We start from the raw sequence: 16,439 nt of genomic DNA, 5'->3' as shown, positions 1-16,439 counted from the left end.
TCTCCACTCACTGCATCCCACACCTTTCTGAGAAGCACAGCACATCTTTAAATTGTTAACAATTTATCCAGTAATAATATTTATTTTAGCATGTAATGAGTTTGAAAGCAGAGTGTGTTGTTCAGTGATTTAAAAACAGCAACTAAAAAAAAAAGGACAGATACAGGACAAAAGGGTCTCTAGAACAAAAATACAAATAATACAGTAATCCAAACAATGGCAAAATTCAAACTCAAATGATATATTATGATAGACTGATCGCCATTGCCCTAACTGCTGATCAACAGTTGAGTGTTGCTTAGTGAGGTGGTGCCAACGATGCACATTAAACATTGGAGATAAACATTCAGTTGCAAAAATCAGTGATGCAGACTGAAGGTGACAACACTCTTCTTCCTTCGTTTAATTATTTCCCTACTCACTGCAGCTCTCCTCACCATGATGAGAAAAACCTTCCTAGGTTCCCATTACAGTTTTTGGACAACAGTGGAATTCTATGGCTCAGGGGCTAAGCTATACCAGTGTAAGGCTACACAGACAACACAATGACAAATTCCTTGTTTGTTGTAGTCCTTAACAGTCATTAATAAAAAGATAACACCAGCACTGGTCGGCTGCACCTGGACCCTTGGGAGGATCCCTATTCTGCTGTTGATTGTACAAGAAGAGTTAGGGTAATTGGTTTAGCATTTGAAGCTTATGTCTGCTGCACCCACTCATGTTTATGCGTCTTTAATTGCACAAGTTTGGTCCTCTTATGACCAATTCTACCAAGAGGAAAGTGGAAAATTATTATTCACAATTGGCACTCAGTTGTATGCACATACTGCAAAGTGCCTGTCTAAAAAGTAGCAATTAATAAGAACAAGAATACAATTAATTGGATGAAATTCATGAAAGTACATTTATTATCTGTTGGTAATGCTAAATTATATTCCCTCCGTTTGTTAGAAGTCCTGTTTGGAACCCAGAGTGGAAAAAACAGTTATTCGATATGACATATCTCATGGTGGGAAAGTGATTCTACCGATGTCGAAAAATGTCTCCATATCTCTTTATTACTTTAACCCAATTGTAAACTCAGTACTTTATTCAAGTCAGTAAAAAAAGATCACTCCATTTTTTCAAAGAGCTGATTGGTCACTAGAAGGGCTGTTCTGTGTACTTAGTGGTCAAGTAGTAGTTTAAAAGTAGCCAGAGAAAAACATGGTTCTTAATGTAGATGACTGACATTTTGCTTCAAGACAGATAGCTAGGCAGGAGTCTGTAAGCCCCATACCGGACTGGACTCTCCACTCACGCTGTGAAGTCAGCTGCAGCGGTGGCTGCCTTGGTGGCGTCTGTGTTCAGAGTGGCTCCCCAGACAGCGCCTTTGTGACCCAGAAACGTTCCGATCCAGTCCCCTGTGTCTCCCTGGCGCAACATGGGCTTGCCATCTGACAAGAAGAAGCAGGGAGGATACAAAGGTAGGATCTTAGGACATGCATGTCAACAGGTGTCTATTAAAACAAGCTAGACTGCCTTACTTTGACAACGTCTGATTTAACATTGTAACGGCAACTTCCAGGAAGCCAAATCTTCTGAGAACTAATGTTAATTCAAAGGTTTCAAATGACCAATTAAAGAACATCAGTATTGAAGGCTCAATTGTGAACAGACAGGATGCAGAGTGGAGCATTCAGCGTTCACACTGGATGTATGTATTGGCTTCACTTCAAAGTGTCTTAACGTCAAACGTTAAGATATTTTTCGACTTTTTAGTACAACCTTATTTGCGTAACGTTAATGGATTGTCCATTGGTCTCACCCTTGCAGGCGCTGATGAGGAAGTAGCCATAGGGAGTGATTCCACTGAAGGCCAGGTCCACCACAGGCCGGGTGTGACCAGAGCAGGTGAGCGGAGTCTGTCTCATCGCCATGGTTCTCCAGCCGTGTAGGAGACTGTTCGCACTGCGAAGTGGTGACGGTAGAACGCTAGCGGCTAGCTAGCTAGCTAGCTAGTGGGTTAGGCTAGCGGCTATGAGAATGACAAGACAACAAGCTAACTAGCTACTATTTTGGTGAGTTATGTCTGTTGGTCAGCAGTTGGCTGCTGGTTGGACTATGAATGAGTGAGAATTAACTCCGTAGGTTCATCAAACTAAACGGCGGGTCTCCCTCCCAGCGAAGGAATGGCTATCGTGCTAATAGCTACAACATTGCAACTAACTAGCAACGTGCAACGCGGAGTAACTATCGCAAAGATCATATAGCCGGTGTTCCGCCAGCAACAACAAAGTTAATACTTCCGGTGTTATTCTTCACAATAAAAGCATTACCTATTCAAACCAGCGGACTGACTGGAAAACCAGTGTTCGAGAAAGAAAGAAAGAAAGAAAGCCATCATAAGATAAATAGCCTTATGAATTAAATGTTATTTAATCCAGATTCTTTCCACAATAACAGTTTATTGCAGGTATTTTTGTTTTATTCCAGCTGTTTTTTTATTTGAAAATATACATTTTCCTAAATTTGTTTTGTCTTTATCTCTCAAACAGGCCCGTGACAGTTATGCATTTTGTAAGATTGCAACTTACAAAAAGCAAGTTGCTTTAGAAAACAATTATATATTTTTATTTAATTACAGTCGTCCTGCGGCAAAGTAAATTCGTGACAGTGTGAAAAGTGTTTATAGTATTTCATGACTCTTGATCTGATCTTCAGTAGGTATGTTCACCCAAGTGGCCTAGGTCTTTTGCACAGTCATTTATTGTAATATATTGTATAATATTTTTGACGTAAATTATTAATCTAAGCTTTAACTGTTAAAATGTTATGCATTAAAAATCAATTGATAAAAACAAAACAAAGAAAGAAAAACATTTGTTCTTACTTTTATTTTGAAGGCTGGACAACGACTTCTCCATGTGCTTTATGGCAGGATAAACGCATCTCCGGCGTACTGCTGCCCCCTGCAGGAAATAAAATCCTGTTCTTCACATTGATACATCGCGCACATCTACTGTATACCATAATAAAGTGTTTATCCTCAGCCGTTTTTGTCTTCTACTCCTGTATTTTAAGACAATGACCCAATTGTAAGCATGCATTAGTCTTATTATCTCACATCTAAGATTTCCACAAAACATTTTTTAATTGTTTTTGGTCAGGATAGGATTATACAGCAATTCTGTTGTGAAATATTGTATTGATGGATACACTAAAATGAAAATGACGATGACAATTACACTGTAGAGATATACAGGTCTATCATCCTACTTTTTTTTTAATAGTGATAGGAGACTAAGATATCATCAAGTACAAAAAGGTTGTTTCAAACTAAACATTGATTACTAACACACAACCATTACTGTAATCCCAGTGTCCAAGGACTAATATAGAACTATTACATGAATAAAGGGCAAACCTCTCTTTTCTCTTTTTGAATGCACAAAGCATATGCACATTTTATTTTATTTTTTCTACTTTTTTATTTACCTAGGGTTGTTCATATTGGATACAGTACATTTTAACAAAAGTATAAAGTCGCAATACGTATAATGTACAATAACATGTCAATTTAAATGTAAGTATAAAATACTATATTATTTTGTAACAACCTAGAAAGGTGACATATTATTGAGTACAAAGAGGTTGTACTAAAGCACATTAGTAGAGTTGTTGGTAAAAATGGACCGAGGCATTGCAGTCACACACAAAAAACTCCACATGCTGGGTCAAGTTTCTCAATCATTCATTTGGAGCCACCTGGACTATTGTTCAACAGTATGGTCATATGCATCTAAAACATACCTCGCAAAATTACAAGAAAAACAGGGCTGCCAGACTTGTTATGGGCTGCTCTATTAGAACTAGCACCGAAAAGTTACATTGCAGCCTTTCATGGCTCACCATTGAGCAAAGCATATCCTGCATGGCCACATTGTTCAGCTATATACCATTAACTCAAACCAAATAGTTTACTGCAGATGAACAAGGAATCGTCATATTGTGGTAGCCTAATTAACAGAGACATAACAAACGGGGATAATTTACTCCTTAAAATCCGCCTTATAAAAAATAAATCACCCTTTACAAAATGTACAGTGTTGACTGGCTTTGATTTGTATATGAATGGAATTGTGTATGTAGGGAACTGTTTTGTATGTTACTGCAATGAATGTTTATCATGCAATGTGTTGTATATTGTATGTCATGTGTGTGGACCCCAGGAAGATTAGTTGATTTCCATGGTATCATATAATGGGGATCCTTTAAATAAACAAATGAACCTGTTTGAAGTTGTCACCAGACAAATATGTTTCTATATTCTGTTTTTTTGCGCTCATATACTGATTATAATTTCCCCTATATTCCTACAATATAGGTAGAAAAAATAGTAACATAATCTGAGGTAAAGAATTTCAATATAAATATATACCTAAATAGAATATAAAGTATATAATATATAAACCTATAACCTATCCATGTGTTCCTATAATTTAAATACGTAGCCTATTGTGGAAAACACCTAAAAGGACTTCGTGTTTTGCACATTCCTCCCCTTTCAAGTTTGTTTCAAGAGTGTGCCTTGCCTCTCGGCTGCAGGCAGAGATGGCGTCTTGGTGCCGGTGAATAAGCAGAAAAGCAGAGAAGAGGGAGGGGAGAAGGATGCGGGGCAGCGGAAGGTGAAAACTGCATCATTTCGAGCATTGCATGGCAGAAGATGAGTTTCTCTGGTGATGATGACAAAGCTTTAATGAGATTTACGGATGTTTGTTTTATGTTTAGGCTATTTATTTTTGACATGAGATTTGAAGCAGCGGTGTGATTCCTTTGAGGGGAGGCGGTGGGGGTTTGTTGTCTACCTCAGCTGTTTCTCCCTCCGCCGGGGCTCTCTGCTCATCCGACGCAGGGAGGAGAGGGCCAAAAGAGGGGGAGAGGAGCGATGGCTGCCGGTGGAGCAGGATGCGGGGACACAGTGGAGCAATGCCGGGCCGAGGTGGAACGCCTGACCCGGGAGCTGGCGGAGGCCAACCGCGAGAAAATCCGGGCGGCGGAGTGTGGGCTGGTTGTTCTGGAGGAGAACCAGAGTCTAAAGCAGCAGTACGCCGACCTGGAGGCCGAGCAGGAGACGCTGAGGCTGGAGCTGGAGCAGCTGCAGGAGGTGGGCTCAGCAGGGGTATGGCTCGTTACTCGAAGAAGTAAAGCATTATTAGTTACGACTCATAGGCTATGAGAAGTTTCTGACGTTCGTTACTATACTATGTCGTTACATTTGCACTGTTCCAGGGCTTGAGCTGTGTTCACTAAACAAATAAGTTAACGGGAAATAATTTTGTAATGTGTTACTATTAATATATTCGCATCACTTCCTATTGCTACGGCTCTTTGTGCTGTAGGCCTAATTCCACCCAGGCTACCTGTAGTTACACCTGCTGGACAGCTAACAATACACAGGCCCAGCTCATAACATGATTATGGTACTACATTGATTTTTAAAATTAATTCTATTATTATTATTATTATTATTATTATTATTATTATTATTATTATTATTATTATTGTTGTTGTTATTATTATATTCTTTTGTTCTTGTTGTATTAGGCTGCTTGGCCTAATACAGTATTTTTACTGTGTTCTGATGTTCATGTTATGCTCTTTCTTATACCTTATTATGTTTTTTTAAATGACAAAATGACATGCGTGAAATACTAAGATAATAAGAATAGATAGTAAAAGAATAGAAGTAAAGATACTATGTTTGACTTTTAAATTATACAGGTCATAATTGACTAATGACATGATTATGAGATACCAATGAGAACTTTCTTTAATTTCTTGGGCTTCAACAACTTCCTATGTTGTAAACGGACTTTCTCCCTTAAGTTACAGTACTAAATGGAACAACTGGCTTTGATTATTTTATAAGTCTTCTGTTCCTTACACTAAAACGTAATGTTATCAACGACTCATTTGAAAGTAACCATGGTTCCTCAGAGTAACTCCTTAGCTCATTACTTTCTCAGTACTCGAACCACATTGCCTATACAAGAAGTTGCCTCAGCATAATTGGAGCAGAGTTGGGGTTTGAAGCTGGAATTACTAATTGTTTAGTTTAGTTAAGTGTAAAATCTTTACAAATGTAGTATGCCAGGCACTGACTCTCTAGCTGCTAAATGCTACACTATGTTCAACCGCTAGTTGCTACCAGTGTCTGGCTGCTGTTTGATGCTGAGCAGTATAGTGTACAGGAACAGGGTTGATGAAAGTGGAGTTTCTGGTTCGAAAAACCAAAACCATGATCTGAAAGATGTTTTAAAAGCTGGCGAAGTGAACTGCAGAGTTGGTGATAATTCTTTGTGGGTTCATCACTATAAACCAGTCATTTTACATTACACATTGCACATAGTCATTTGATTAATTGTTCATATAAAGATATTGATACATGCAGCTTTAGGCACAAGCCGATTTATAGAGGACACTGCAACACAGACTGTTGGACTGTATGTTCCCACGTGTTTGTTTGAATGTTTCAAGGGACCATGAGGACATTTTGCAACCTGCGGCTTGTTGTGTTTGGCCAGTATTTGTAGTATTTTGGTGTAGGAAAATATCTATATACTTGAGTATTGCAATATCATATTTTGTGATACTGTATCGATTCTCAAAAACTCTGAATAGATTTTTAATAAATGGTTTACATGCAACGACTTGTGGAAGACAGTGGTTCAAATTGCACAAAAAGTAGTGCTCAGATTTCCTGCACATTGCGTTGTGTTCTAAACACTATGACTTAAATTTAAAAAATCTCAATATATTGCCTTGCTTACTGTATTGCAATCTATCGCAATCTATTAAACCGTAACCCCTTTTATCAAGATATGTATGGTGTCGCCAGATCTTTGCCAATACACGGCCCTATATCGTAGCTAGTTTATGACACCGGCCGAAATGTGCTAGAGCACTTTGGACATAGGGAAACTCCTGATTCTTGTTAGTATATATGTTTATAATCAACCCTCCAACATGTGATCATTCACATATATCTAGCCTAAACATATAGCATAATATCTGATGACGTTGTTTGTGTAATTCTGCATAGTATTCTGTTTCACCCTCTGGCTTTAGGAGGTGAATTATCTCCACTGAGCTTGATAATCAATCTCAACTAATAGGCTGTGCCATCCTCACTAGTGATCAACTTATATTTCTGATCAATATGCATCAGAGAACAGCATTTCCCAGCTTGTAGACATGCATGGCAACACTAACCTGCTTGTTGACTATAATACAGACCGAAGTAGGTCTCGGAAGCTGACTGTGCAGTTACATCCTGAAGGTCAGTATGTGTGTGTGTGTGTGTGTGTGTGTGTGTGTGTGTGTGTGTGTGTGTGTGTGTGTGTGTATGTGGCTTAGACGGAAGCAGGCAGCAGTAGCAGTTCATACATATGATGTGTCAACAGTATGTTATTTTAAACTGTTATTTAAACAGTCAAGTCCACCATGGACATGTTGTTATTGACAGCAGTGGTCTGCAGGAGGAAACGGCAGCCAGGGAAGTGCAGCTTGAGCACACTCATTGTTGGAAGCTTCCCAATGCCATTATAGTGCTGCATGGTTTATACAACTCAGGTTTTGTTTTTGTAGTTATTGCCATAGTTTCTATCAGTAATAATAACATTGTACTCACTGGCAATGTCACTACAACAAAGTCTGATGGGGCAGTGGTGTGTTAAAGGTTGCATTTTGAAAATGATTATCATTTGACTACAAGATACAACTTAAAATGGGTCTGGGACAATATTTACCAGCCGCAATGCTGGTATTGTTTTCAGCGTGTGAGTCTGTATGTGTGTCATAATGGCAAACTGTGGTCCTGGAGACACCTACTTTAGCAGGAACTACCACAGAGGAGGTTTTGAGTAATTTGCAGCCATGCAAGATACAGTCACAAAACTTTACAGATGAGTAGTTGAGATCAAAATGAAGGTCAAGTTCGAAAATGGGCGTGGTCCGAGCAATGGGGGCGGAAACAGGGAGGAAGGAAGTATGGAATTGGCCATTGGCCCCCCATTTTACGCCCCTGGCCTGATTTGCTGTGACGGCTGGTGTGATCCCATCCCAATATGGTTTCTAGTGATAAATTGAGAAGTGTTTCAGCCTAGAACTCCATTTTGGATGTTGCTTGGTCTTCACCAAGGGTGGCAGTAGCTCAGTACATAGGAACCTGAGATTCGTAAGGCACCGTCCCCCCCACTGCTCCCCTGGTGCAGTATAGTAGCTGCCCACTGTTCCTAATACTAAGATGGGTTAACATTTTGCGTCAACATTTTGCTGTGTTCATGTGTGACGATTAAAAGAGGATTCAAAATCCTCTATTTCCATCTCAGCTTCACCGTGCTGCCAAAATGTATCTATTTTGTCTTTCTGAAATCATTAATATGTTAGTGCTACACATTCCTCATAATGTGACTCTTCTTTGAGATTACCTTGGTTTAATATAAAGGGACATTTTGAGGTTAACACAGCAAAATATCTAATCATCCTTGATCCTTTTCACTTTCTACAAACTGGCTGCATCCATCTGTACACTCATTGTCTTCATGTCGTCAAGAAAACCTCAAAACTCTCATTACATGTAATTCCAGGTCATTTCAGCTCACTGGACTGCTATCGATCGTCTTTGTCACGAGGTGTACTGCTTAAAGAAAATTATTGATGATGATGACACCGATGTGAGAGGGCTAATACCACATTTATTATTAGTTTTTTGATTGTTATTAGTTTCACTGAAAGAAAAATGCCAAATGCCAAGACTTTTGAGCTGCATGCCACTTTGGTGTTGTGATCAGCACTTTCTTAAAAGAAATTCTACTGATTCCCTCCTGTCATGTCATCATGCATTGAGAGTGAATTCAAGAATTGGTCAAATATATTACATGAAAGAGCAGACAACAATGTAATGTAGGTGTGGAAACTGAAAATGAACACCCTGTGTGTCGACTTTGCCATCCTTATTTCAACTTAATTACACTAAAGGTGTTTCTATAATGCATTTGAACCCTTCCCCCTGAGAACCAAACTGCAGCCTCTTCAAAAGTGAAATTGTCAATATTGCACTTTTGGTTTTCTTTTAATTAAAGGTTCAATGTGTAAGATATGCCAACATTTGAACTTAAAACATTAAAACAATTAACTAACAGAATGTGAAGAGGTAACAGTGTTGATGTTATTTTAAAGATGTCTATGTATTGTATTGCAGAGATATCTACTGAAATTAGCAGTCTAACTGGCAAGCTGCGCTCTGTCCAGTCTTGTAATACCACTGGTTCCTCTAGAGGCGATAGTGAGACACTATAGCGCCAGTCTGCCCTCAGTACAGAGGGAGAAGAAGCATAGCTGCCTGACTCGCTTGTAAATATTACAGCCATGTTCTGTGTACATTCCAAGTGGCAGAAACAAGAAAACCACCCGCACCACCTCGCTTCGTCCTCTAGGGGTGGGCGATACTGCAAAATTTGGTATCGATCCGATACCAAGCAAATACAGGGCCAGTATTGCCGATACCGATACCGATACCAATACCGATACTTTTTACTTAGGAAAGCAGCTTATCTACTATCATGTAGAGAAGGGGTATTCAACTAAAATTCAAAATGGGCCAGATAGTTCGAGAAAGATTTCCCCTGGATGAGGTAACATGCGACGGAGGGTGCGTAGCGAGATTCTTTTGAGGGGGAGGAGGGGCAGGGGCAGAGTAATAATGATGAGCGTGAAGTGAGCGAGAGGAGCGGCGTTAATACTTACTTAGTTTGCAGTGCACATACAAAACCACAATGATTTAACGGGAGTTGTGTACTGAACGTAAAGAAGAGAGACTGAAACTTAAGTATCGATCTTATCACGCAAGTATTGATCAATACCGATACCAACGTTGGTATCGATACATCGATATGTAAGATCAATCCGCCCACCACTATCGTCCTCACAGCTACCAGGAGGCTGTTTCTAAGAATACATTAGAATACAATAAATATGCCAAACTACTACAACTAAAATATGAACATTAGAGATAGTATGGACCCAGTTTAGAGGTGAAATACTGCCCTCTATTTCTTTGGAGCAGGTGGCTCAGAATTACACACTGAACCTTTAATGATGCTGGCAACAGTGGACGGACCTTTTCTCTTGCTTGTCTGCAATAGATTGACAAAACTGCAAACAAAAAAGTCCTTGTTCATTACATTACATTACAGGTCATTTAGCAGACTCTCTTATCCAGAGCGACTTACAGTGAATTAACTACAGGGACAGTCTCCCTGGAGCAACCTGGGGTTAAGTACCTTGCTCAGGGGTACAATGGTGGCAGCCCTGGTATTGAACTCACAACCTCACCGACTCCAACTGTATTTAATAATGGCACTAATACCGCTACCACCATTACCATCACTTCAGATTATTTTCTCATTTGAGTACACCTACTTCTTAAAACATAAAAAGTATAAAAAGCCGGACAATGTCATAAAAAAAAAAAAAATTAATTCAGAATGCCATATTAAATAATAATAAATAAATAAAAGTGGAAAGTTTAAAATTTGCACTTAACAAAAAGAATCTGCAAGACTAATGGGAATGTCATTAGTTTGGCAGGCATTTGGCCTGTATTGGCAAAATATTTTTGTTTAAGCATACAATAGTTGTTGAGTGTGAACACATTCTACATGGGATGTACATATCAGATGATGTTGTCAGACATAAAAACACATTCTGTACAGCTGCTGGTTCAGACCAGATATAGTACCAGCACCTTGTAACAGTGGAACAATGGCAGACACATCATCTTCCTCTGTCTGAGCTTGACTCTAAGCACAGATGGATGTTAGGCCATCTTCTATAAATGATTCACTGAAGTGTGTGCGCGACAGAAACATTACTATTTCATAGCCATTTAAGTAACTCAAGCACCACTCACAATATCATTTATTGTCAGTGTATGTATTATGTCATTCATGTTTTGAACTGTGCAATGGTGGAATTTTTTAAGACACTATCACGGTTTATATTATTTTATTCACTGTGATAGAAAGCATCATCAGAGGGTTTGCAAATGTGTGTTACTGGAAAAGCAGAATATAACTGAGCCTATGCAAAAACGTCCATCATGTTGTCTTCACTCTCACATATTTCAAACAGCTTCAGAAACTTCAGGGACAACACAAAGCAGCCCAAGTAGATCAGATGGTATCTCCATAGCCGGCCTTACATTTTTAAGGCTGGAAAAAAAACCCAGTGTCTATCACACGTTACAGAGAGAGAGGGCCACCCAGCCTTAGCATACAGCTCACAAAGAGTATTATAATGATCTCCAGAAAATAGAAACATCTGCATAAAGTTCATTTTCCTTCCATGAACTAACATGTTGCAGAGACAGAACGTATGTATGTTCTTGCTTATGTAGTGCAACAGGTCAGTCAAATAGTTTTGGTTGTACATGAAATATTGTCAACTAATATTTCTCTGTTTGTAGAGTAAGAACCATTTCCTCGCTGAAAGCGGAGCCATGAGGTGTACACTGTTGTACCTGATGTCTCACTTTATTGACAAGATTTATTTACAAGGCCAATTAGCTATATACGTTTCTTGCAAAACAGTATAGAAGGTCATATGTTTTCACTCTCAGCCTTCCTGTCATTTGGTTGTAGTCATGTGCATTAGCTAATTGGGTGACATGGACTCACTGGTTTAATGTAACAATAGTGGGCTTCGCAGCAGGAGGAAGCCTCAGACGCTAGCTACAGCTCCCTTCTAATTAGCTCCACATGAGTCCATCTAATTGATTTGTACAGTGAGCCTCAACCCCACTCTGTGCTGGTCAGGCTCGGTGCCAGCTCAGGTGTCCTACAGACGAGCTACAATGATAATTCAGTGTACGAAGGTTTTAAGCATCCTTGTATTTTTTACACAAGTAAATACAATATGGGTATTACTCTATCCTTTTAGATTCCTCCATAATGTAGCCTTTTATATTTTTACATGAATTTGAGATGTACACGCTTTTTTATTGTGCCCTCACAGTTGAGATCACATTAGCATGAGCTTCTCCTACACTTGTGTGCCATCCAGACATCGCTGTTGTTTTAGCATCCTTTGGCATTTGCTGGATTCCCCACTGTGTCAACACATATCTAAACAGACACAGAGACAGAAAGGTTTAATATTTATATACTTACGATGACATAGGGATACAGTATACTGTATACATCTTTGTCAAAAAAGTTCCTCAGTGATATGCATCAGTGCTGTTTTTCTGAAGTAATTGTAATGTAATTATCTTGGGCCACTGTGAGAGCTCATGGCCAAACGGCTCAAAGAAAGGAAGTGTGTGGTTCCACATCAAAGCAGCATTGCAAGGAGATGCATTTGTAGGTGTGGCAGTGGAGTGGTGATGAAAAATGCAGTGAGTGCATCAGTGCATCCGTCGAGGCTAAAAACAGAACGGGACCGAGTGACCCCCGGGGACGCTCCATTACTCCTCTGTGACGTCACACAGCCAGTGGGACGCATCCCTCCTTGTGCTTTCTCCCTCACTTACCAGGGTTTAGGATAGGGTGTTCATGGATCCTACTCCTCTGTAGATACGGAAGATTAAAAAAACATAACGGCAGCAAAAACACTGGAAAGTAATTCAGATTTTTTTTTTTAAAGATTGTTGGGACGTAGACGGTTGAATTAACTTCATGGTCATTTTTGAAACTGTAGGTTGTAGTTGTGTTGTATAGAATTGCTTTATGTTAAATTGTACCAGATATTTTTTCCTGTAATCTGTGTGTACCTCAGACAAACCCTGGATACTCTCTCCTAGGATCTCTGTTAGTTGTGAATGAGACACAGCCACATGCTCAGAAGCACTTTACTGTAGGAGCAGACTGGATGTCTGAAAGATGCATGTCTGAACACACACACACACACACACACACACACACACACACACACACACACACACACACACACACACACACACACACACACACACACACAAACAAGAGCAGAGAGGACTTGAATTATTCATTAAATATGAGGTCATGATGATTTCATGATGATTCCTGAACACAGAGCTTACATTGTATCCTGTATGTGAATGTAGGTTTTTAAAGAAGAGCATTAACGTGAATGAATGGACTGATGAGTGTCTTAGATTTAGTTGACCAGTTGTGATTGGTCTATTATATTCCAGTAACCAATATTGTTATTGACTTAATTTCATTCATTATATTTTATAATCGTAATTGTGCTTTGGCAACACATGTCAAATGTCATACCAATAAAGCCTATTTAATGGAAATGGAGTTTAACTGATCTATTGGTTGGTGACCTCTCTGCCTCCATCAAATGACACGGTTGGATGTGCATAGATGTGCAGTTGCAACACTTATTTTCTGAAAGGATCAGTCCATCTTACTACAAGGTTTATCTTATTTTTGTAGTTTTGGTCATTATTCGTATGGGTAATAATAACAGTGTACTCAGTGTTTGAGTTCATTTGCCTTGAAACTCCTGCAATGTCACTATCGCGTGCATAGGCTCATGTTGTTAATGATTGCATAGTGGTTTGTGTGAGGGTTAAAAATGATGTGCATTCCTGGTTCATAATATACCATAAATATCCCTTTGTTGTTTTGTTTTGTGTTTAAATTTAGGGCTGCACTAACAACTCATTATTGATTATTCTGTTAATTATTTTCATCAAATCCTCACATTTGAGAAGCTGAAACCAGTTTTATAAAAATGACTAAAATACTAATTGTCAAAATAGATACTGGTTAATTATCTGTCAGTCATCTAACTGATTAATAGAGTAATCATTGCAGCTGTAATTTAATTACCTTAATCAATGAACTTTGGATAAAGGGAGGTGTCTAGTGCGAGGTTGGATATCTGAGTTGTATGACTTTGACGTTAAAGTGGAATCTGGTAACTCTAGATGTAGTCATAGGTGGGGTGGTGGTCTTGTAAACAATATAGGGATGAAAAAATTGGATGACAGTAAAACAAAGGATCTGTGCCAAGGGAGTGGTATGAGGCACTATCAAATGTGATTATCCCTCCTCCCTGTCTGTTCCCCTCCCCCTCTACCTCTCCTTTTACTCCCTCCATCCCTTCTGCTCTCTTGTTCTTTTCACCCTTTCTAATTCCTGAATTTAACAGTATGTGAAGGGAGGAAAGGAGAGATTGTCGGGCAGCTGTGCACTTCTGGAAACAACACAGGAGGCCAGTGAAAGAGGGATGATGGAGAGAGGTGGATGGAGCAGTGTGTCTTTTATTTCTTTTGTCCCACTCTTCCAATAAGGATTACACAATCTTTACTGGATATGAGACAAGTGCTGCCGTTCCCCATCCAGCACACAAACACCTCTCCCCCCTCTCTTTCTCACGCACACACAAAATGTTATAGTACAGACGGAATCGGAGTTTCGGGCTTCCGGTGGAATCGCAATGCATGCTGGGGTGGCAAGCCTAGAAAAGTGAGCACCAACTGTACAAGGGCCGCCATATTGGATTTCTTCTCTACGTGTTTACATTGTATTTAGCTTATTCTTCTCCGTGTGTTTACATTGTATTTGGCTAGTTTTTATTGTGTAATCATCGCTCTTCTAGTTATGGGATTTGGACACCGACGTGTGTGGTGAAAGGATGTTCAAACAGTGGGAGAAAGCTAAATAAATGGGCAGAATCTCATTGTGAGCTTCACGATTGCAAAAATTGCGACTGCAAGCCCCCGTTTGAACTATTTCCATTTCCAACAGCACTAAAGAACAATGATAGAAGGCTAGCATGGACCAAAGCTGTAAAGAGACAGGATTACAATGGGAAGTCTTGGGAGCCCAAGAAATCTTTGCGGATTTCATGCAAGGAAAACCAACAAATGAATTCCCTGATCCTGAACTCGACCTGGGGTATGCAGTCTATATACTGGATTTATATATTGACAAATGTACTTTCTATATATTGAGTTTTATAATAATTAACAAACACAAGTTAGGTATATATTTATAATAGCTTACCCTGCAACACAACTGCAATAAGCACTTATGATATCGGCAGTTTTCTTGACTACAGATCCATGCTGAATGTGGCGTATGGGAAACTTTCATTGAATGAGAACATTTTGCTTTCAAAAAGCTATACTCAGAATCTGCGAGAGGATTGAAAGATATTTGTTTCAACCAGCCAGAGTCAAACAGTCTAAATGCTTTGCCTTCTTTGTATTCGTTCAAAGTTCGTTTATAAAACTCAACATCGTTCCCTGGGTGGTCAGACATTACAAATAATGTTATATCGCTGAGGTATATCGGTGGCCAAGAAGTCATGCTGTTTTCATTGACCCAGCCATCCTGCAATGTCAAGGGATCAGGCACTGAAACGCCACTCGGCATAACCAAAACCTTAGTCTTTTCTTTTTCTGTAATTGAAAGTCTTTCGTTAGCTGTTGGTTGCTCCTCAATGCCCATCTCTGATGCAGCAAACACCCTGACAATAAGCTCCAGTTTTGTTCCTGAAACCTTTAAATTCCGCTTGCGGCAAAATACTTTCAAAGCTTCGACTTTCCACATCTGAACCTCATCATAAGAAAGGAGTTCAGAACTCATTGTAGAGTAGTAGGTTTGTTTACAACACGCTTGAAGAATAAGCTAAATACAATGTAAACACGTAGAGAAGAAATCCAATATGGCGGCCCTTGTAGAGTTGGTGCTCACTTTTCTAGGCTTGCCACCCCAGCATGCATTGCGATTCCGAAACTCCGATTCCGTCTATAGATGGCTGCTTCTAGGTTTCTTCATATGCAGTGAAGCCTATGAGGGCAGAGTTGCCAAAAACTGCAGTTCCTCTATCAAGTTTTTAAAAGTAGCAATTTTAGCAAATATTTAGCAGAAGATTGATGCAGGAGAAGGTAGATGCAAAATTGTGTTTTTATGTTTTATAATGTGAATCATTGAATAACTTTCACAAACTTTACATCATGGGGTCAATTACGTTTCAAACATGTGCATTTAACACATGTCTACACGTCACAATATTTTATTTTATTTCTGATAAGTTAACAACCTTTACAGGGATCTTCATGCACTCTCTGAATGTTTCTGTATTTTAGAGACCTCATGGCTCAAGATCCTGTTCAGGTTTAGAGTGATACATACTTATTTGTGAAGGAAACACCCATTGTACAACATAAACATAATAAAACAATTCCAACTGTTGGTAAAACTGTGGAGAGGGCACACCATTTACATCATGTTTTCATGTCAAGTTTTGACAGCATTCTGGGATCAAGTTGTTCAAATAATGGAATTCATATACTAGCGTCAAGGTTTTATAAATCCAGTAAATCTATTTCATTGAACTCCCACTGAACCCCTATCCAGTGAGGCAGCTAGATAAATATTTAGAATACTTAATAT

At 39.2% G+C, this 16,439-nt stretch overlaps 2 protein-coding genes across 6 annotated transcripts in view; one reads left to right on the top strand and one right to left on the bottom strand.

Moving 5' to 3' along the window:
• strap (serine/threonine kinase receptor associated protein) overlaps positions 1-2,269 on the bottom strand; it is a 7,733-nt gene extending 5,464 nt beyond the window's left edge. Inside the window, exons 1-3 of the mRNA XM_029462324.1 lie at positions 1,808-2,269; positions 1,301-1,436; positions 1-27 (exon numbers count right to left, since the gene is read on the bottom strand). The exon at positions 1-27 is cut by the window's left edge and continues 55 nt beyond it. Coding sequence (XP_029318184.1) covers positions 1-27; positions 1,301-1,436; positions 1,808-1,919 — 275 coding nt within the window. The 5' untranslated portion in view covers positions 1,920-2,269. The remainder of the gene's footprint in view (positions 28-1,300; positions 1,437-1,807) is intronic.
• Positions 2,270-4,569: 2,300 nt separating this feature from the next.
• The window catches only part of LOC115028501 (protein bicaudal D homolog 1-like), a 42,439-nt gene continuing 30,569 nt past the window's right edge, over positions 4,570-16,439 (top strand). For 2 of the 5 annotated variants that reach the window (XM_029462317.1, XM_029462316.1), the window contains exon 1: positions 4,655-5,146. In XM_029462317.1, coding sequence (XP_029318177.1) covers positions 4,928-5,146 — 219 coding nt within the window. In that variant the 5' untranslated portion in view covers positions 4,655-4,927. Of the gene's footprint in view, positions 5,162-16,439 lie in introns of all 5 variants that reach the window. The other 3 variants (XM_029462315.1, XM_029462313.1, XM_029462314.1) reach the window with 2 other exon arrangements.

Source organism: Cottoperca gobio, chromosome 23 (genome assembly GCF_900634415.1).
Source record: "Cottoperca gobio chromosome 23, fCotGob3.1, whole genome shotgun sequence".
NCBI classification, from domain to species: domain Eukaryota; kingdom Metazoa; phylum Chordata; class Actinopteri; order Perciformes; family Bovichtidae; genus Cottoperca; species Cottoperca gobio.
Note: the sequence above shows the minus strand (reverse complement) of the source record. Positions and strands in the feature narration are given on the sequence as shown.